Source organism: Perna viridis, chromosome 7, assembly GCF_037379345.1.
Source record: "Perna viridis isolate PV_CMFRI_1.1 ecotype Kerala chromosome 7, ASM3737934v1, whole genome shotgun sequence".
Taxonomy (NCBI): Eukaryota; Metazoa; Mollusca; class Bivalvia; order Mytilida; family Mytilidae; genus Perna; species Perna viridis.
In genome coordinates, this window is record NC_142451.1 from 47,361,638 (window position 1) to 47,385,633 (window position 23,996).

At 33.4% G+C, this 23,996-nt stretch overlaps 3 protein-coding genes across 3 annotated transcripts; 1 reads left to right on the forward strand and 2 right to left on the reverse strand.

Moving 5' to 3' along the window:
• The first annotated feature begins 1,569 nt into the window (after positions 1-1,569).
• Positions 1,570-11,187, forward strand: LOC148613021 (uncharacterized). Its single transcript, XM_088590571.1, has 8 exons — positions 1,570-1,735; positions 3,527-4,571; positions 4,923-5,215; positions 5,824-5,961; positions 7,837-7,935; positions 8,447-8,538; positions 9,748-9,892; positions 10,775-11,187. The coding sequence occupies exons 1-8, from the start codon at positions 1,570-1,572 to the stop codon at positions 10,798-10,800; spliced, it is 2,004 nt and encodes a 667-aa protein (XP_088446697.1). The 3' UTR covers positions 10,801-11,187.
• Positions 11,188-16,313: 5,126 nt separating this feature from the next.
• On the reverse strand, positions 16,314-20,255 carry LOC148613022 (uncharacterized). The gene is made up of 3 exons (XM_088595004.1): positions 20,161-20,255; positions 19,331-19,679; positions 16,314-17,932 (listed from the first exon to the last, which is right to left on the reverse strand). The coding sequence occupies exons 2-3, from the start codon at positions 19,553-19,555 to the stop codon at positions 17,765-17,767; spliced, it is 393 nt and encodes a 130-aa protein (XP_088451130.1). The 5' UTR covers positions 19,556-19,679; positions 20,161-20,255; the 3' UTR covers positions 16,314-17,764.
• LOC148613023 (estradiol 17-beta-dehydrogenase 2-like) lies at positions 20,161-22,231 on the reverse strand (the record flags this gene model as incomplete). The annotated part of the gene is made up of 3 exons (XM_088595424.1): positions 20,161-20,354; positions 21,242-21,479; positions 22,093-22,231. Coding segments are annotated over 2 exons (315 nt in total), but the record flags the coding sequence as incomplete, so codon positions are not given.
• Between the last annotated feature and the right edge of the window lie 1,765 nt (positions 22,232-23,996).

Genomic DNA, 23,996 nt, shown 5'->3' on the forward strand with positions numbered 1-23,996 from the left:
TAATTGCAATTTTTGTTGACATTCAAATTTTTAGGGCTAAAGGGACGTTTTTTTTTTTCATGTAAATGGTGTCGACCTATCAACAGAATTCAGTATTTTCTTCTTTGTTTCAGATATGTTTGTGTATTTTTGTTAAATTTTTGTATGTTTTTTTTTGTTTTGTTATGTATGTGTGTTTTTGTTTTTGTTACGCGTGGTTGTTTTTTGTTTTTGTTTTGTTTCTGTTTTGTTTTGTTTTGGTATTTTTTTATGTGGTGTCCTCCAAAGCCTGTGTATGGTAAAATACATGCTTCAAAATCGATTTAATTTAAACTTCAATTAACACTTTAAAAATCGTCATGGAAACGTGGAAAGTGAATAATGAAGCGTCAATAACATTCACCGTTTTTCAACTGAGAGATAAATCAGAGGTAAATATTGAAAATTACTTAACTTGTACTGTTTTAAACATTTTTCGTGTAAGTAGTTTAAAAAGTTTTCCATAAATTTGAGTTAACAATTTATTAACATTATTTCGGTGAAGTAAAATAGTGTAATAGTGTATTGAATATTCTATTAGATAAAGTTATAGGTAAATGAAGGATGGTATTTATGGTTAAGACCTGGGTTACACAGTTATTTGTGTTTTATGTTTCACATATTTATTGAATACGCAAAAGCCATTTGGTCTCCTTATAAAAATGAAAAAAAAAAATCTCATCATAACAATCACAATATAAACATTTTTATGACGGCTTATCATCACGATATTACAAATATTTTGTCTCCCTTAATGAAACAAGCCGACTTTGGTACTTTTGTTAAAGATTAAAGAATAATCAAGTGAAACCAAGGTTATAGCATGGTCCAAGTGCACCGGTAGGGTAAGCGTCCTCTGCTTTCTAGAAACATTCGCCGAGTTGCTCATAAAAAATCAACTCCAGGGTAGGCGAAAGAGGAAAGGAAAACTATGACACGTTGAATAAATCAGTTTTCATGGCGCAGATGGATACACCATAACGATCCACGAGTTGATGATGACGACCATAAAACTTCTGTAGTGATGACTTCAATCTTGTAACAACATAACCCTGTTCCAGAAGCCTATTTGTTAGAATTCTAGCGCGATACAAAAAGTCTGCTTAGTTTCGGCAAGCTCTGGCATAATGTATGAGTTGTGATATGAACACTCCATACGCAGGTGCTGAAGGAATGTTGCCACAGATGAAAAGAATGTTGAGAATTCTGAATGAAAAGTCATCACGTTTATCGTAAAGTTTGGTCAATAGTTTTCTTTAGCAAGTGACAAATGAAATCATGATACACGATGAATATGAAACTATACAAGGATACAAACAAATGTCAATTTAAAAAAAATGTAACGAAGACTTAATCAGAAATTACTAAAGCACAGATGTCATCTAGTCTAAAATGTTCGAAAACTATAAAAATCCTAATTCATTTACTTAATCGTTATTACTATTATACAATTTCAGACTAAAGAAGTTTTTATCCTTGGGCGGCTGATATTAAATTGTCCTCTTATAACTATTAAAGAAGTGATTTTTAAAAAAAAACTGTTGTGTCGACATGGGAATCATGGGAACTTCTAAAATCAACCCTACAAAGAAGACACCTACCAGATCAGAGTCAAGTCAATCGACATTGTCCTTGACTCCGTCAGAAATCAATGACTCCATCATGGACATGCTTAGTGTGAGACAAATTGCAACCAAGTGTGACGCTTTCTGTAGAGGTATCTATTTTTTTAATAAGTATTTCGCCTATCGATCACATTCCATCAATAAAGTGAATCCATGATACATGTAACAAATCTTTCTACAACTATAAAAACTGGAAATTTCGGATATAAAAATTCTCCTTCGGTATTGAGTGCACAAAGTTTAGATTATTTCCCAACTCGAGAAGGTAAAATGAAAGTTATCAACATGCTATCTTTAGCGATCATGTTAAAATATTGATTTTACCATAGAGAGTGGAGAAATAACTTAAATCAAGGAAAGGCTGAAGGAGAATCGGTTTTCCCATGAAATCTGTAGAAAACTTGGAAAATGCTAAATGGCAGGAAAACTCACAAAACAAAAATTTAATCACCATCCGCTGCTTCAAATGTGCGTGATTTTTTTTGATCGTGCATTGGCTTAGAATGGGAGAAAATTTTGAATACGACACTTTGACCACAGAGTTGTGTGCAAATTCCATTTCTATTGTCCAAAGTTGTTTATTTTACGTTTCGGAGATGATTCATGTAACAAAATTAAGTATTTCAAAAATATAGTCATAGTTAGGCCAATTTGCTAATCATACATTTGCCACTAACAAAATGCGAAACAGAAATGAGTGCGTTTTTTTTAAAAATCTGTAATAGATTTTTCCATAAGTGGTAACTACACGTTTCAGTAAAAATAAGTATGTATGGTATCTACTACTTTCGACAATTTAAGACATTTGTAAAAGATTAATTTCGGATTTTACAAAACAGTGTGTCATATGTTTAACCTTAAAAATATATGAATATAAAAATCACAATTAGTAAATATTATTCATTTATTTTTATTGAAATACTTCTTTTTCGAAAGGTACCGTCTGCAAAATTTAAACACAAAAAACTGTCGCAATTATATGAAATACCTAATATGAGTTAGACACAGTCGACAACCAAGCACTGCACTTATAAACTTTTTTTTACTTTTGTTAATGCATTGATAAGGGATGATAGCTGAAAGGGGCGAGATACGATAAGTAAAACGGTTTTTCATTTCTCTAAATAATTCAGCGTACCGGATCTAGATCTGTAAATGATTCTTTTTTTTAATATTATCTTGATTTTTTTTAATTACATATCTTAAAAATAATTTAAAGGCTACTTTCACTTTGAATTCACTTCCCTGACCCATTTCTCCGGGACTGTCTGATACCTATTCCGGTTTTACTGGACGTCTATCGTTAGCCTCGCATGGGATGCTCGGTGTAACACTTTGATTACAGTGATCCTGGTAAAGAATTTTTGCATCCATTCAACATAAAAAATGCCACAATTGTGTTCTATTTTCTAAAATCCGTGGAAAGATATAAAAAGGAAAAGTCTATAAAATTAGAACAGTGTATTTCACGCTTTTGTTACTACTTAGTTTTCTACTTAACTAAAAGATACATGTAAATTCATATGAAATATAATGCAAAACCTGACACATTTTACGATTCGTGTTGAAAATTAATTCACAAAAGTACACATCAAGTCATAACACGATATCATTATGTTTATTCATGAGAAAAAACATATCGTATTTGGTTCCAACAAAAAAAGCTCCAATAAATTGCAATTACCCATAATTTCACCACCGCACAGGCAAGATATTTGACATTTTCCCTGTATTTAAAATATATTATTTAAAATTGAAACTAGTCACATTGTTAAAGTAGTATAGCATCGTTCGTTTGGTTGTTATAAAATATGTGTTTTGCATTAATTAGAATTTTGGCGGCAATAGCCACCTTTAACAATCAGTTCTTAAATATTTACAAGGCAACCCAATCACTGATGCTGGAAAACGGAAGCAAATGATAAAAATGCTATCAGTAGTTATGATCCCCGTCCTGGTTATAACCGGCATGACCGCCAATACCTTCATCATAGCCATCGATAATTACATCAGCTCATCCAGCGTACGAGAACTTCTCTCCTTCAGTATTGAGCTTGGTGCTTTGCTCCGGACGATACAGTTCGAGCGTGACATGAGCGCGTTATATGTTAGCAATATCAAACCGGAAACGAAAGATTTTTTACTCCAGCGGTACCCGGATACTGACCTTGCCATTCAGAATCTTTCAAAGTGGCCACGGGGTGACGATATCGTCGAAGAAATGGAAACTCGGGAGCGCTTTCTATCGTACCTAAACAAACACCGGTATCAGCTCGATGTATACAACCAGTCTGTGGAAACTGAGCTTAATTTTTACTCCAATAGTATAATGGTCCTCCTTAAATGGTTGTATGATTCCGTGAGCGAGTCGAGTACCGGTTCTGTGTGGAAAGATGTGGTAGCTTATCAGGAAATTATAGTATCAAGCGAACTATTTGGTAGGGAACGGGCGTTAGGCGTGTCGTTCTATGCGACCGGAGGTTTCGAAACCAGGGCTGAATATCTTCTCTTCATGGAAAATCAAGACAGAGCAAACGTGACATTCGAATCGGCAAGGTTTTACTCCCAGATTGCCTTCGATATTTACAACTTCGAGCTAGCCAAGAATCCAAATGTAAGCGAAAGAATCGAAGAATTCAGGAATCGAATAAAATCAAATAACTATTCAAAAGAGGCTGCTTCTATAAAAGAAGCAGAAATGTGGTTCGATAATATGACGATATACCAAGGTGTATTGACTCGAACTCAAAACGCTCTAGCTCTGACGATCGACGAGAGCCTAGCCAAAGCCTCTGAGGAAGAGTTAAAGAGTGTTATCACTATCTGCATTGTGTTTGGTGTCATTCTAATTGTCTGTCCCTTGATTGTGTTTGCCGTTTACTCATTAACCTCAGAGATCCAGAAGTATTCTATCTCAATCGCTAACAGGTAAGAAGAAAATTTGGCAGTGAGGATTAGTAAATTCCTCTAAACATTTAATGAAGCGTTTTTTTTTAAATATTCGTAAGATTGTCAATGTCATATTTGGATAAATATAGGGAAAAGAAGAGAAAATGAAATATTGTAAAGTTAATGTTCTGGGGATATGCTGCAATGAAGCAAACACCTAAACATTTGATTTAATGGAAAAAGCTATTTAAGATCGCTTCAGGAAAATAACACGCGATTTATATAAAAAAATATCCTAATATGGCGGACCAAAAATAAGACAAAGTCTGATAATTTATTATGTGACTTTCACGTGTCTCTGATTAGCCTAATTTGTAAACACCTTTCCAGAACAAGAGCTTTAAATAAAGAGAAGAAATTAACAGACATGCTGCTTTATCAGATGTTGCCGAAGTCAGTTGCTGAACGACTCAAGAAGAGCGAATATATTGACGCGGAGCAATATAATGAGTCGACGATATTTTTCAGCGACATAGTCGGATTCACGGCGATTTCGGCGCAAAGTTCGCCATTGCAGGTGGTTGATATGTTGAACGGTCTTTATCTGTGTTTTGATGAAAGGATAGATGTTTACGATGTGTATAAAGTTGAGACCATTGGAGATGCGTACATGGTTGTCTCGGGTAATTAGCTTAACTCTCCCCTTTTTCTGTTATTCCCGTTTTTTAATGAAATCTGCAATGTTTTATATTTATGCGTTTCACATGGTACGTACGGAGTATTTTACAATACTTGGTCTAAGCTATTCATCGCCAATCTAAAATAGATGCCCGTACGTAAAATTTAAGCATACGAATTATAGAGAAATAGTAGGACTGTCTCAGAGATTTTTTGTGCCTGGCAGATACAGATGATGCATCTGCAAATATAATAAAATATATACAGGAAATAGAGGAGAATAAACGATATTCGTAAATCAAGCCATGTGCTCTTATTGAATATTGAAGATGCTAACTCCATCTATCTCATTTTTGTTTCGAGAACAACACATGTCAAAGCTGTAGCCCAAAAATTGAGGGAGAAAATAGTTTCTCTCCAGACGGACGGACTGACGGATGAACGCTCGGGTGAATATGATTATATTAATATGCTTCCGGCTGCTAGTCGCGAGACAGATAAACATTGTATCATTGTGCCATAACATTTCATCTAAGATTATCTAGTTCTCACTCTACACAATGACGCTATGAAAAAATAAATAACGTTGAATTTTGAAATGTGTCTTTGACAGGTGTTCCGAAGAGAAACGGAAGACGACATGCATCAGAAATAGGAACAATGGCCTTAGATCTTCTAGACCACGTGAAAAAAATTGAGATACCACATCTACCGGGAGCAAAATTCAAGCTTAGAATAGGTTGTCATTCTGGTAAGAATAACTTAAATGTGTGATTATTTACTCATGGTACATGTATTCCGCTTTGATTATTTACCCATGGTACATGTATTCCGCTTTGATTATTTACCCATGGTACATGTATTCCACTTTGATTCCAATCTGATAAGCATGAAACATTACGTGATTTATGACTAGTTGTTAACCTTTTACGACATCGGCTATTACAACAGTTTTTACGAGAGTGTAAAGGTGTCATACCATTATTTCTGGTCTCCATTACTTTCTATGTTAAATTCAGCCTTTTATAAGGCTCAAACAATTTTACATCAGTGAAGATGGTGCTAGAGGGGTATCATTATGATGGTCACCCTTTACCTTAACTCTCATAAAAATACCAAAATACCTTATATGACTTCTAAGAAAGAACAGATATTGCAAGTAGACAGGTGCAGAAAACACTACTTTTGTTTTGAAGTTTAGCCATATCAAGGGGCCTAGAGTTTTAGTTCAGAATTGTTTTGCCCTACACTGTATAAAGAAAATGAAGTTTTTTTTTAGAGTATTGCTGATTTATTTAGCTTTCAGATGACACCAATTTGGTATACCTCTACTAAACAAGGAGAATTATAGGGTGCGATATTGGGACTACTTCGTGTCATTACGAACTACTTTCTTGTATGTGCAGGCAACTGGTTTCCTAAATAGTGGTATTACACCTAAATTCAGTGTGCATATTATGATCAAACATGGCTACTGAAAGAAAAAATTATATGTTGCCGATATTGAATTTTCCATCATTTGCAACGCCAATTTACTGAATGAGTCTACAAAAAAAAATAACGATAAATATAGTTTAGATAGTTCAAATTTAGGATTGGAATAACCAAGGCCGTAGCCAGGGGAGCGACTAATGCGATCGCACCCCCTCTTAAAAAAAACAACCTTTGATTTTCATCTTGTAGCCTGTAATTAAACAGAATTCATACCAGATAACCAAGTACAATTACCTATCAGTGATCAGTTCGCTACGGCCCTGATTATCAAAATAAAACATTGTTTTTTCCAGAATATATGGATGTATGAAATCGGATCGTTTACTCACAAAGCTTGTTTTGCCCAATTTTACATATTTCGATTTATTCTGGAAATTAAAGCAGTGTTTAATCCTATAATATCCGTCCATTCGTGGATCTGTATGTCAGTTTGTCGTGCAATTACTGACATTCTTTTGTTGATTTTACTGATTTCAGGTACAGTGTATTTTTCTTCAGTGAAGAAAATTATGATATTTTTTGTTGGCTTTAGTTTTGTTTTCGCTTTCGAGTTTTGAGATGTTCCACAGCGAAAAGGAAGGTGCTCCATGAGCTTCAGTAGAGCTTTGTATCATATTTTTGCCTAAAACTAATTATACTGATAGGGAAGAATAATCAAGGGAACTAAGAATATAGCGGGGAAAATGTAATCCAGGGACGAAGACCAGACATGGAAAACAGACAAACACAACATAGAACATAAAGTAATAATACATACAAAGTAACAAAAGTAAATGAGCAATTCGGATTCCACAAAATAGGAGCAAAATAGGAGGGTAAATACACCAATAGTTGTTCAATAACATCATACGTGAACATATTCATGTCTGGATATCGAATGCCTATTTTATTTCGTGGGCATCACGTGGCATGTGTGTGTTACTGGAAGAATGAACGTATATTTGAGGAACTTCAACAGCGACTAATAAGCACTTATTAATCTTCTTAACCTTTCGTCACGTTGCGAGACGGTTTTATCACTTTGTTCTTATGTGGAAAATCAAAGGACAAAAGAAAATGCTTTCAATTCCCAGAATAAGAAAGATATTATTTTATATTCTGAACGCATGAATTTGAACTTCTTTCTATTTAGGTCCAGTTGTAGCAGGGGTAGTCGGAACAAAAATGCCACGGTATTGTCTATTTGGTGAAACCGTTAGCATAGCATCTAAGATGGAATCGCAGGGTAGAGGTGATTATTCATAACCACCTTCAATGTTTGAACACTCATAAATTTAGTTCATTATACATAAAGTTTGTTGAAAAAGTTAAATGTCACTTTTCGATACAAGTCATAAGAAATCGCCTGCATTTAAATTGTAGAGGGTACAATGCAGACAGAGTTTTTACGAACTGAACCATAAAAGCAAAAGCATACATGTATATAGAAGTCAATATCTTACTGTACTTGAAAAAAAAATGTATTTATACGAAATTATGTTATAATTGTACTATGTCGTTATTTAGACATATGATGTCTTAATTTTGACATACGATGTCATAAGTTTGACATATCTGTATCAAAATATTGACATAGGATGTCGTAATTACGGCATATTTTTTTTCAAGTGACCCTAACAGACTTCCGTAATATCCATACCCTTGAACAGTCATAATAAGATGTGAATGCCATATTAATAAAGAGTTAACTTAATGCATGAACCATTGAAGCTTCTGTGTTATACGAATCTCGTCATTTTTAGCGAACAAAATTCAAGTTAGCCATACCACGAGAGATCTTCTAATGTTGATTGGTGGATTTGTGATGGAAGAGAGAAGAGATAATGAAATGAGGGTAACTATGGTCTTCAACAACTGAGGAAAACATTTTAACATCCTACTATGGCCATGAAATATCTAAAGAAATCCCAGATATTGAGTGGAGTAAAGGGTAGTAACCTGAGTAAACTTTATAAAAAAAATTCTCCGATTTCTATTATTCCGATTAAAAAAAAAACAAGAAGAAGAAGACGAGAAAAATGCATTATTTAAATATTGGTTAAAATGCTGTTGTTGATGTAAAGTCAAGTTTGTACGTCTCGAGTTCTGGAGATTGTGGGTTGATCCCGGCAAGGTCATGATACCAAAACATTAAAACTCGTAGTTCAAAACAATATCGACTGCGTCAGAAAAACACATTGCTTACACTAACTGATTCATCACATACATCGTTACTCCTATCTGACCTAATACCAAGACTGGCTTAAACGCACATTTCTAATACACGTAAATACTTTTACATAGACGAAATGTGTACTCCGCTTATTCCTTGCATGAAAACAATATAATTTTAAGTTGTATCATAGATATCATCCAAATGATCTTTTTTAAATTATTAATACTAGTACTGCCAATAACAAAACGTCCATTTCAGATCTGGTAAAATCCTAAAACTTAATAAATATTCTCCGCGTGTATGAATGCGTCACAATACCGTATCCTAACTTTCGTAATATGTCTAACAGACTTGCAGTTACATTAAAATTGGATATAAATAATTTCTGATCGTCTTGACGTCTTAAACTTCTCTGAAAGTTTTGACATAAGTATTTTCCAACATGTAATTATCATAACTATTCAAACTAACTATGATGACAGCGTATCTTTAATAATATTTAAACGGTCAAACTGACATTCATGTAACCATCACAACAAAAATTACTGAAATCTTTGCTTTATATTGATAATCGACTACGAAATAATACTTCTCGTGATTCCAAAAAAAGATTTAAAAAAAGGCAATATATATATATATATTCAATCACTTTGGAATGCATTTACATATATATTTTCAATCACTTTGGAATGCATTTAGATCTTTGTATATAATTTCCATCTATCAACTGATAACAATAATATCTACATTTTGTTTCAGGCTCACAATTTAAAGAAACAAGGGTCTATCGTAACATTTACATTACGAATGACTAAAGTTAATTGAACAACTGGGGCTTATTGCTTAAAGAATTTATTTTCCAACTAATTCCATATGTGTCACTTACAGAACGACAGAGATGTCCAGAATGCATTCCGTGGGGCTGTACGGACTTACTGGTTACAAACCCGCGATGGGTACTCCAATTACTTCTCCGATGCATCAGGAAATTCAACAGATGATGAAGAACTCGTATCAACTAACAAATCAGGAGGTATCAAAGTTGATGTGTTTTTGTTTCTGTTTTATTTAGTTGTCTGTTTCTTAGGTTTTTTTTTATTTATAAGATTTTGTATTGGTTTTACAGTCACCAAAAATATATTTCTACTGCCGATGGGTGTAAATTTTTACTTTCCACAAACAATGTATTGTGCAAAATATAGTATTTTAAATAGCAGAAATAAAAGTTCTTTTTTGATATATCATGACTGTCCTCATCTTAAAATGCTACACTGAAAGGAACATTATAATGCCGAAGTCATGTTTTGGACTTTATCCCACGAAAAATGATTAGTCAGTATGGAGAGCAATAATTGCCTATTACATTTCACATGCACTTTACGACACTGGATAAAATTGATAATCATAACAAATTATAATGCTATTTGATGGTTTGAATAACTTAATTTAAAAATCACAATTTGACATTTAGCAAATTTATGTATTCTTATTGAAATACGCGTCAGTGGCGGATCCAGTGGTGCAGAGGTTTGACGCTCAATTTTATAGGAAAATTTGTCACTTTCATGTGTACAATTGACCAAAAAATTGTAAACAATGTACTAGCGCCCCCTTTTTTCTGAGGAACCCCAACTGGCATCCCTCCTTTACATAGTGTCTGGATCCGCTCCTGTGCGTTTGACAATATTAAGTATCATCTGCTACATGTAAAAATGAAAATTATCGACAGTTAAAATTATGTTTTCGATATAACTCTTAGGTGATAGTGATCTAACCGGATCAGTTAATACTACAACTCTAGATAGCAAACGGGTATTGCGATAGATCTTCTGACAATAGCAATCTTCTCAGCACATTTTTAAGGTAAAATATAAAACAAATATAATGTTGAAACCAACCTTTATTTCTATTCCAGGTCTTAAATCCTACTATCCTCATTGATCCGAATTTCACAGTGAATAACAAGTATAACGTGACTACAAAAGTGTCACGTGATATTCACGACTACAATGTTCAACATGTCAAAACTGAACTGTATTGGGACAGACGCTTTTTTAAATGGTTGGACCACAAGATTTACTTGTTAGAAACTACCGAAGTTGTTGGTTTAGACGAACAGGGATTTATATTCCGTTCTTCAGCAATGACAGGTTGCATTGTACGTGATACTATACTTATGTTTTAATAAGTAAACTGTATATAAAATGTATGAAGATTGTATATTGAATATATTAAACTGTTTACAAAATATATGTAAATTGTATAATACATGTACACATGTGAATATTTTATCAAACACATGTTAATTGATTATCAAATACATATGAACATACGTGTATCAGTTTATTTGTAATCTGATATTGTTTAATCTCTTATACATATGATATAATTGTATGTAATTTTAAGACCATAATTTGTTTTTTTTTATGTTTTGTGATAATACAAGAAAACAAATGATAGAGTTCTTTCTTGCTAGTGAGACAGTTATTTGAAAGAAATGTGTTTCCACCTAGGAAACGATAATATGAAAAATATTAGTCAAAAAAAATTAACACATCGACCTGTAAATCAGTGTAAACCAAATATCGGCAAAATAAACGAATTATGGTCTTAAAATTACATACAATTATATCATATGTATATTCCAGTGGAATGATTCAAATATGTCAAAATCCAAAATCACGGACTGAATGTTAAAATAGAAAAAAAGAGAGAGACGATCTACATACACAATTTAGCCAACCAAATAAAATCAAAGTACTCCTGTACTGAATCAATTTATATCGACCGTTGGCATTTTTAAACCTAAAAAAATTGTCAAATTGCAAAAATGTGGAATAAAAGGAAAGTATGGGGATCGAAACCAAACGTATCTCAACACAAGCTTTTTGTTATAAATGGTTAATATTGAACTCTATGTTTTATTTTTAAATTCATCATTCTGATTACGAAGGACATTAAAAAAAAAAACACAAAAAATTCACTACAAACTACCATTTGGCCATTCTTAGTTTTTAGCTTACCTGGCCCGTATACCATGTGAGCTACTGCCATCACTTGCCGTCCGTCGTCGTTGTCGTTAACAATTTCTTCAAACATCTCCTCTGAAACTACTGAATGAATTTGGATGAAACGTAAGATAGTGGTTCCCTAGAGTATCCTGCACAAACTGACCGTTTGGATTTTTGATCGGTTAAAAAACATGGCTATCGTTACTAAAAATAGGACACAGGGGTCAGACAGCAGATTTTTGAATATATCTCCAAAACGGTTAGGTTTAACCAAATTCTGATATGGGGAAAAGTATTCAGCATGATGAAATCTATCTGTGGTCAAAATTTGGTAAATATCTTTTGACCCATGTTGGAGTTATTGACATTTTTGGACGTTTTTTGCCGTTTTTTTTATGTTATTACTTTAAAACAGTAATCTAGGGAACCAAGGTTATAGCGGTAATTAAAATAATGTAATCCAGGGACAAAGACCAGACATGGAAAACAGACATACACAACAAAGAACATAAAGTAACTAAAATCATACATACAAAGTAATAAAAGCAAATGAGCAACTCGAACTCCACTAAAAACTCGGAGCATGGACCAGGTGCACCGGTAGGGTAAGCGTCCTCTGTTTTTCTAGAAACACCCGCCGAGTTGCTCATAAAAACTCAAAATCTTCTCCTCAGAAACTACTCTACAGAATTCAATGATAATTGGTATTTTTTGTTTTATAGGGTATCCTTAACAAAATAACCGTTTAAATTTTTGATTGGTTAAAAACATGGCAGCTGTTACTAAAAATAGAACACAGGGGTCAGACAGCAGATTTTTGCATATATCTCCAAATCTGTTATGTTTAACCAAATTTTGACTGGTTAAATGTATTCAGCATAATGAGATCTATATGCGGTAAATTTTTGGTGAAAATATGTTGACCCATGGTGGAGTTATTGCCCTTTTTGGACGTTTTTTGCTGTTTTTGATGTTATTACTTTAAAAAATCTTCTCCTCAGAAACTATCCTGCATAATTCAATGAAAGTTGACATTTTATTAACATACCCAAAAACGATAAAGCCTTATAACATAATTTCAAAAATGGGGTCAAGTGCAGGAGCATTAGCCATACACCTACAGCTCTATCATAATAAAATAAAAATGGCCATAATAGTCAAATAGATTAAGAATGATAAAAAAAAGCAATAACACCTGACCAAAAAACAACACAATTCCCGAGAAATGTATTATCGAAATTCCTATGCCACCGACTATGCAAAGTTTCATTTGTATATGTCGTCACCAGGCTTCCGATTTCACGAGGCCGTAACCGTAATAAAAATACACGATACAATTGCTGATACGTCAGGATGGTTTTGATAGTTATGCTACCCCTTTTTAAAAATGGTCAAATATGAACCCTGAACCACTTTTCTTTATACACATTTTCTTGATCGGAACCACGTCCCCTTTTATCCGCCATGAAATATCTGAGTACAGCTATTCCAATTGGTACTCCTCTTTATATTGGTACTCAGCATTCCTCTTTATATTGCAATTGATTTACGACTATTTATGATATAGTAGGGTTTCATTTCTAGCCTAACATCAAATGGTTCATTATGCATCTAAAAATATAAATAGGCAACTTCAATGTATCGAGACTGAACGACTACATATGAGGGTGATTGCATATAAATAAGCAGGTACTCATAAGAGGTTAGAGGTCAACTATTAATGTGATCGTTGTTGATGTAAACCAAATTTACAAGTATATTCAGTTCGCAGTCAAATTTGTTTATTGGCGTAAATAACACATATCTGAATTTGATATATTATAAATACCTATAAAGGTGACCTAACTATCTGCATTTGAACCTTAATGAGGTATGCCCTTTGGATTACTTTCCTGCGGAAGTGTAAGGTAATTGCAGATGCTATCAGGGTTTACAAATTTAAAGGCTCTGGCGACTGCTATATTTATTGTGATCGTCGATCAAAATCGGGGAAACGACCTCCATAGGTATCCTCATTAAGTGTCCTAATTAGTGTCATTATATAGTATGGCGTAAACTGGTAAGCATAAAAAGAGGGAGCGGTGTTTTGACCTGTCTTTTTTTTGTTTATATTGCTTTTTTGTTATTTTTACATTTTCATTATTGATAATTGTTTTTAATTCTTTTAGTAAATTAATTGTAATTTCATTGTCTTTGTGTAATAATTGAATGGGCACTTTGAATAGATTTTAAACTTTGATTTGATTTTCTTTGTGTTCAATGGATTGTGTAATTTGAATAAATGTCTCACGGATTAGACAGATGTTTGAAACTTCCCATTTTACTGGTGATTTCAATAGCCCATGTATTGATTTGTAACCGTTTTGTATGTGCTTTATGACTACATTACAGGTGTAAGGACTTGTTGTGCAGTGTTTACCTCTCGGACATTAATTTTTATCGTTGTTTTAATTATTTTTGTTAAATTATGTGTAATATGTTTTTTGTATTCAGTTTGAATAATTAATGTTTATATTTTGACTAACCAATAACGATTATCCTGACCACTGTAAGGTTTACAATGGATGTTTACATTTGGAACGTTAATAGCTTTTGATTGGTGTATTGCCTTTCATTTTTATTAGCTCACCTTGCTACAGGCCATGTGAGCTATTGCCATCACTTGGCGTCCGTCGTTGTCGCCGTCGTCGTCCGTCGTCGTCGTTAACAATTATACAAAACTCTTCTCCTCTGAAACTACCTGACTGATTAGAACCAAACTTAATATGAATGTTCCTTTGGGAATCCTGCATAGAACTGATGTGGGGATTTTTGATTCGTCGAAAAACATGGCCGTCGTTTCTAAAAATAGTACATAGGGGTCAGACAGTAGTTTTTCACATATATCTCCAAAACCGTTAGATTTAACAAAATTCTGATAAGGGTAAAAGTTTTCAGCATGATAAGATCTATCTCTGGTCATGACAGCCGTTACTAAAAATAGAACATGCAGTGTAGGGGTCAGACAGTAGTTTTTCGCATATATCTCCAAAACCGTTAGGTTTAGCCAAATTCTTTCAATAGCTGAAATGATCCTTATTATTAGGACTACAAAAGTCTCAAGGGATAAAATTTGTCAGATGAGGTCTCACTAACCACTTCTAAAGTTTCTATTACTTTACATGTTAAACAAGTAATCTTCAATGTTTCACTGTGAATTCCCAGGACAAATGACACCTGAAAGTTGCATACCATTGCGGAGCTTGGAAAATAAGGCTTTCAAAATCATTATTCTAATGGTATGATGACGATAGAAATTCTTCACAAAATTTACTTAAATAAAAAATACTGAAAATCAATATTTTACCTTTTCTGCTAACTGACAGCACACATGTAAACAATATTTATACACTTTTGTAGTAAATTACAAATACGATTTTAAAGTACACATTTTCAGCTTTATTTTAACTACTATTGATCAGAATACCCACAAATAATACACTTACAATGCATATTTCTAGGTTCAGTGTGTTTTTGGGACTAGATAGGGGGTGTGGACATTTGACCCGGAAGTGGTTAGTGAGACCTGACTAATTGTAAGTTATTGCCTTTGAAAGCGGAAAAATGACTTTTTTAAACAGTTATCAGTCAATATCTTGAAAACAGTGATAGATTAAAAGAAACTTTCAAATGTTGAAATGATCTTTATGGTAAGCCCTACCACGGACAACTTCTTGTTAAATTTATTGCAAAATTTAACCAGGTGAGCGATTCAGGCTCTTGGGAGCTTCTTGTTATAATTAGATTTGTATAGTCGACTTTTTCATCACCTTAACAGACACACTCAATGTTTACATGTCGCGTGTACTTGATTTGACACATTATGGGGTTCTTGGGTAAAGGATTTTTTTTCTCTCTCCATATTTTTATTCATAGTTAGTTTCCTACGCCCTTTTTTGTTTAAGTTTGAGACTTGTACGACCGTATAATGTCTCTTTTTTATAAGGATTTTGAACTTTTTACAGCTATAGTATTTCCGATATTTGCATGTCGTGTACATCCCAACTTGCTTTGAAGGTGTAATGAGGATCTATCGGGTAAACCGATTTCTTTTTCATATTTTCAATGTTTACATATCGCATGCTCTAGATTTGACCCGTTTTGGGGTTAAACCATTGAATTACGGAATTTTATATTTCTCTCTATAATTTCAATTGTGGTTTGTTTCCTTCGCCCCCTTTTTTGTTTAAGTATTGTATGATGGGTTCTTTATAAGGAGAATGAACTTTTTACTGCTATAGTATGTTTTTAAGTTACTTTGACCCATATTATGAGTCTCTGATAGTAAATATGATTGTTATGCTGTCGCTAACGGTTTTAATAGGTGTTATCGGTTTTGAACTACCCTGGATTGTAAGGTCTTTCTTTAGTATAGTTTTATTACACAACAAGATTTTTTTTCTTTTATATTTTATTTACAATTCATATTCATATATTCGTCGGGGTGTCGTCTGTTTTTCGAAACCGGGTAAAAAATAAATAATAGTAAGTCAAAATGCAACATTAACTATTCAATTCAACTGATTACAAATAATAATAATAATAATAATAAACATAATTAAACAAAAATAATTAACGATACAAATTAATGTCCGAGAGGTAAACATTACACAATACGTCCTTACACCTGTAATGTAGTCATAAAGCACAATAAAAAGCGGTTAAAAATCAACAAATTGGCTATTGAAATCAACAGTAAAATGGGAAGTTTCAAACATCTGTCTAATCCGTGAGATATTTATTCAAATTACACAATCCATTGAACACAAAGAAAATCAAACCAAAATTTAAAATCTATTCAAAGTGCCCGTTCAATTATTACACAAAGACAATGAAATTACAATTAATTTACTAAAAGAATTAAAAAAATTTATCGATAATGAAAATGTAAACATAAAACGCAATATAAACAAAGAAAGACAAGTCGTAACACCGCTCCCTCTTTTTATACTTACCAGTTTACACCATACTATATAATGACACTAATTAGGACACTTAATAAGGATACCTATGGAGGTCGTTTCCCCCTCCCAACCTTTAAGGGTTTGCTTCTTTAAGTCATGGGGTACATGTTTCCTTCATTGGTCATGGGTCTATGGTATTGATAAGAGAGCACAGTCATTATCATATTGAAGTGTGCTACGATTTGAGAAAAAAAAATAAATATCAAACACGGTTCCAGTACAGGTAAAAATAAATCTTATGTTTCAAGATACTTTCATATATTTAGGTATTTTCAACGCATTCTAAGGATAGTGGTGTGATCAATATTTGTTAAAGAGAAACGTGGTGAATCCTCTGACCTAGCCACTTGACTTGTGTCAAAGAAACTACTTTACTATGGCTAAAATGTGTCAAGTTCGGTGGGTAATCAATCCGGTAAGTCTGCGTATCTAACTGAAAATATCTGGTCTCACCTGGGAGACTGAAACTTCATATACGTCGATCAGATTGTGATGTCGATCGTGAAACTTCTGTATGATGATACTAACAAAGGCAGAGTATATTTTTCTGAAACACATAAACGTGTTGTTCTACCAGACAAAAGGAACATATGTCGTTTTTGATTTAGAACAATATGTTGATACTGTTAACTCGATTAAAGAGATTTGTTGTTATAGTGACAGTAACACACTTGTATAATTTGAGCCTATTCGAAATCGAGACATCAATTGCTCGTCAAATTCAATGTAGGCCTTAAGTATTTAATTTATCAAATAACTGTTTAGAACGTCTTTAATTCAAAATACTTCTGTAACATAAAACAAATATATGCTCAATTATCCGAATAGTTTGTTAGCTATATATTTGGGTAAAACTTGAGTTAAGAATCTACAACGAAGCAGTATCTGTTTTCAAACAAGCAAATCTTTGCACTGGATTGTGTCGTAAACACATTTAGTTTTCTGTAAAATGGAAAGGCACTTGGTTTGTTCGGCAACTGGTCTATTACTTCCGGCTTTCCAACCTATTATTAAATATGTGAACCATTCTGGTAGACAGTGGTACACTTTGGCATATAACTGGAAATAAAACAAGAAAAGTAATCAAGGGAACTAAGGTTATAGCGTTAATCAAAAGAATGTAATCCAGGCACAAAGACCAGACATGGAAAACATACATACACAACAAAGAACATAAAGTAACTAAAATCATACATACAAAGTAACAAAAGCAAATAAGCAACTCCGACTCCACTAAAAACTGGGAACATGGACCAGGTGTACAGGTAGGGTAAATATATGAAATTAAAAAAATCTGAAATGATGATGCGATTTCAGAACAAACAAAGTAGTATCGATGTTATTGGTATCACTCCAGCACATCCATGTATATGTAACTAAGTACATTTGTAAAAAAGGAGTTGAGGTTATCTTCGCACATGACAATGATTTACGGATGGCATACAGGTCGACACTCCGATCCGATTTATCATATTTCAACACATACGTCTGTAGCTCAACATGTACGTGTGTACATGAAAGAATAATCAAGGGAACCAAGGCTATAACGGTAATCAAAAGAATGGAATCCAGGAACAAAGACCAGACATGGAAAACAGACATACACAACAAAGAACATGAAGTAACTAAAATCATACATACAAAGTAACAAATGCAAACGAGCAGTTCAGACCACTAAAAACTGGGAGCATGGACCAGGTGCACCGGTAGGATTCCTCTGCTTTTCTAGAAAGACCTGCCGTTGCTCATAAAAAGTCAAGTCCGGTGTAAACGAAATAGGAAAGGAAAACTATGACACTTTGAATAAATCACTTTTCATGGCCTAGATGGATACACCATAAGGATTCACGAGTTCATGATGACGACCATAAAACTTCTGTAGTGATGACTTCAATCTTGTAGCAACATAACCCTGTTTCAGAAGCCTATTTGTTAGAATTCTAGCGCGATACAAAACGTTTCGGCAAACTCTGGCACAATGTATGAGTTGTGATATGAACACTCTATACGCAGGTGCTGAAGGGATGTTGCCACAAATGAAAGGAAAATTGACAATTCTGAATGAAAAGTCACCACTTTGTCGTAAAGTTTGATCAATAGTTTTCCTTTATGGCCATGGTGTCAATTTTTATAAGAGTCCAAACAGAATACATCGGCCATGTTGGCAGTTTTTAGTGACTTTTAAACATTTCCGATCGATTTCGTGCATTGTTTTTTAATATTTGTTGCTTAGTCTACGTTCATTATTGATTTTCAAATATTTTATGACAAAGTGTTAACATTTTAGTAATCAAAATCTATATATTTCTTTCATACTTGATACATTAATTGTAAAGTAAAATCCCTCAAAAAATCAAAGAATGATGAAAGAATTTTACTTACCAGCACATTTTCTAGTCACGGCGCCCTAATGGGAATTTTGGACTAAAGAAAGATACATAATTTATCTATACTAACCACAGATGGATCAAAACTTCCGGTTCCGCCTCCTATGGTGTATCTAGGTTTAGGGTTGATTACGTTGATTAAGGCATTAACTATACCATCAATAACAGGAGACACAATCTTGTCAGGATTCTCTGCATCGTAAAGCGATAAATAAAACGTATACATTCCATGCGCCATATCAAAGTACTCCCGGCCAAAATCTTCCCTTACTTCCGGTGTGGCAGCATTCCACATTTCAGCAACATTATTTTACACTTAAAATTAAGCCAACAGGATTGCTAGCAATGATTTGGAATACAGTGGCGGAGGCATATAGAGATATTCAAAAGGAGGTCCAAATACCGGCCCAATTTATTTTCTTAAAAAAATCGAAAAATAGAAATTTTCATCATAGTAAATTTTGTTCATAAAAACAATTTTAACTAACGACTTTCTTTGTTTATTAATTGAAGTATTTTGCATTATGAACCTTTCACTGTTTCAACGTAAGAATAGAATATTTAAAAAATAAAACAAAACAAAACAAACAAAACAAAACAAAAAACAAACAAACAAACAAAAAATTTCAAATTCATTAAGACAGAAGGCGAGTGCACACACCCTACATATAAGCATTTTGAATGGTTAGATCTCTGCTTATTATGCATTAAGTTAGTGTTGTTCGTATTTTGTACATGTATGTCATTGTAGTGTAACCTGTATAGTGTTATATACGGGTTTCCTTTTTTATTTCTATTTTTTTTTTATTTTAAAAAGCAAAGCTAACACAACAAATACAATGATTTTTCGTATGTCAATTATTTTAAACAATAAAAAAAACTGCATAATCTATATCTCACGTTTTCTGGTCCTGTAATACGTGTAGCGTGACCGAACGCTCCTGGCTCAATTAGAGAAACAGAAACTCCAAATTTCTTCATCTCCATTCTTAAAATGTCCGTCAATGCCTCTATGTTGAGCTTAGTAATGACTTAGGGACTACGACCAGGCCATACAAATCGTCCCAACTAGCTCGACACATTTACAACTCTTCCTGAAAAGGGATAATGTAGGGTTAAGATGGTTAACTGCTACAAAATAACAAACTTAGATGCAGGCACATTATTACTCTATGAAGAACATATCATTTGATCTCAACGACGAGACCTAGACTAAAACAAAATCCTTGGTATTTGCTACCATGTATATTTCACCAGAATAATTACTATACAGAAACAATAAGCAAGATTTCATGATTTAATATAAGTAATTTTGGAATAGATTTTGACCTATTTCGACCAAAATCACATGTTCTTAAAGTTTTTGCAATTGTAGGAGGACCATAACACATGGACAAGTTATTTAAAAACACACCACTCGATGCCCGAGTGTGTCAATTTTTCCACATATAATCCTTTCAGTTTTAAGTTAGGAAAATCCGGCCTTACTCACCTACAAGCGCCGAAGCAAGAAGCTTTTTCTGCCAATCATATTGTCACGTAAAATTCGATTGTAAAGTTTTAAGTACAACTTGTATACGCATGTTTATTCCTAATATTTAACAAAGATGGGCATAAATCCTCGCTAATAAAATGAATCATACTTGAAATAAGGCAGATGTTTATGAAAAACCCAAATAAGTGTCCGTTTAGTTTCAGAATGTAACCTTTTGTCACTTTGCTATGAATGATTTATCAAAGCAGAACACTTAAAGGAGGTTTCATCTACTGGTGCACCTGGACCACATTCCGGCTTTTCATTAGTTTCTGGGTGTATCGTTTAATTAATTTGTGTTATTATTCAGCTTTGTCTGTGTCTTGGTCTTATATTTTTCACCGGATCATCAATTTCTTCTTCCTCGATCTAACTATCGTCTCGATGGTTTACTTCCAAACTCAAACACATGAGGCTGTGTACAAAACGTGCACTGATGATACCTACCTTTAGACTTTTTATCAGTGTTTAAGGTTATCTGATTGAGATACCCCCTGCTTTTTGTTTTATCAAAGTACAGCATCCTTGATATCGTCTTCTTTCGTGTTATGCAGCTGTAAAACGTGTAAATTAAGTTGTTTACGACCTTCCAGCTCTAGAGCTCCAGAGCTGTCAGCCCGGAGTACTCCAGCAAGTACAACAAACCCAGCATTGGCGAGTCGTATTGATAAATAATGTCCAAATCCTGCAAATATGTATGATTGTATTTTTTATCCCATAAAAAGTCGATGGAACAATTAAATGTAATTAGCTGTCTGGCAAAAATGGATTGGAGTTACTGTTGAATAAAGTGTAATAACAACACTACCGACCTAATAATCTCTAGTTAATAGTCAAAATGTGTAATAAGAAATGAGTCCGTATAAAAATGACAATATAAAGGCAAAGCCAGGAAAGATATCTAAAGTCACACATTCATAAAGGTAATAAATTTGATTTTAACAAAATTCTTGTTTAAGTTAAATGTCGGCCTTCCTTTTAATAAATGTTATTATTGCACTGTATGCGAGCTCGTAAGCTAGCCATGAAGATCGCTCCTTTTATATATATATAAAGAGTGAACTTCACAGCTAGTAGTTCTACAAAAATGAAATACATATGTAAATACAACATATATATTGAAAGTGTACATTTTAAAACACTAAAGCAGTTTCTTTAATAGCATCAATTTACTACAAATCTTAATCAGTGGATATACATCTTTGACATCACACACACATATGTACCAACAAAGAGAGAATGAATTAACTAGATGCGCACATGAACTTTTGTGTTGCATTTAAGCTAATTCGACTTACTAGTATCGCAACCAGTAATTAGAACAGCTTTCTTGTCCACCGGCAATATCTCTCGAAACTTCTTATCCACATAATGACAACTGACATAAAGAATGGTCAAATCTATAGTATATATAGTATAGGGCTTCAGTGGAGCGGTTTATGTGTGATAAAAAATATAATACACCGGAAGAACACACATCAATTAAATGCATCATTTGAAAGAAACATATTTCGACTTTAGAATAAAATTTGTCGTAAAAGTCGGAGGTGGTCATTTTATGAAAATGAGTGTAACATGAATGGGGAGGGGTACTTTCATAAAAAAAATGTATAATAAAATGCATTTAAGGTGTAATCTCGAAGAAAATGAGAGGGCATATTCATGCTTTGCTTTAATGACCGTTAATAAGAACTATTGATAATCAAATGCGATAAATTATGCTTCATGAATCTATAGGACGAATTTAAATGTCAAAATCTGACGTTTTTCGACAGTATTCAAAATAACTCATTTTTAACTACAAACATCAGTTTTAAGTTGAAGTTCATTTGTACATTTATTTACTATTTATTCCATAACATTACAAATAAAAGTACTAAGAATGTTTACCTTCATATGTAAACAACGTCCCTGTCATTTTTTACAGAGTTTATCTAAATAAAAAATGGTTTTAGATTTTTATTTTTTAAAATTGTAGGAACAAAAAGTATGTTTCAGTTCCAAGATAAAATGCTTAGAGCAAAGTGTTGTCTTTCATCATTTCCTGACAAAGTATTTATAAGAAACAAATGAACATCACTTCATATCCTTTGTAAATGGTGATCATTTTGACAGACACCTTTACTTTGTTTTTAAAAGTTGCAGTTTTTTTTGAAATTATAAAAAAAAGTAACAAAATAAAATGGAAAGCCTCTATAATTACTGGTTCACGAACTTCCCCCATTTACGATTAAACTGTAAACTTGACTTGTTCATCGTCATTTTTCTCGCTTGACAGTACTAATGTGACGGGGTGACCTTCAGCAGAAATTTCACTACTGTAGAGAATGTTTAACTTACCTCGACCCCGTTGAGACTGTCTTACGATAAAATCCCCAAAATGGTTTGGTAGTCTGTATCTATGTAACTTAAATGTAGTGTAACTCGCTATTTTTATAGATATATTTGAATTATTCCAATAAATTTGAAAGCAAAAATGCCTTTTTATTGTCTATCAGGTCTGGTGATATATCTGACATCAAGTTTTTAAATGCCTGTTCGTGGTTACATTGATCAAATACAGCTTCGTCCTTAATTTTAGCGTTTAGTATAAATTTTTGGTCATACTTCCAGAATGATGAATGACACGTTCTTTAAAGGACGCTTACCCTAGTGCACCTGGTCCATGCTCCCAGTTTGTAGTGGAGTCCGAGTTGCTCATTTGCTTTTGTTACTTTGTATGTATGATTTTAATTACTTTATGTTCTTTTTTGTGTATGTCTGTTTTCCATGTCTGGTCTTTGTTCCTGGATTCCATTCTTTTGATTACCGTTATAGCCTTGGTTCCCTTGATTATTCTTTCATGTACACACGTACATGTTGAGCTACAGACGTATGTGTTGAAATATGATAAATCGGAATCGGAGTGTCGACCTGTATGCCATCCGTAAATCATTGTCATGTGCGAAGATAACCTCAACTCCTTTTTTACAAATGTACTTAGTTACATATACATGGATGTGCTGGAGTGATACCAATAACATCGATACTACTTTGTTTGTTCTGAAATCGCATCATCATTTCAGATTTTTTTAATTTCATATATTTACCCTACCTGTACACCTGGTCCATGTTCCCAGTTTTTAGTGGAGTCGGAGTTGCTTATTTGCTTTTGTTACTTTGTATGTATGATTTTAGTTACTTTATGTTCTTTGTTGTGTAT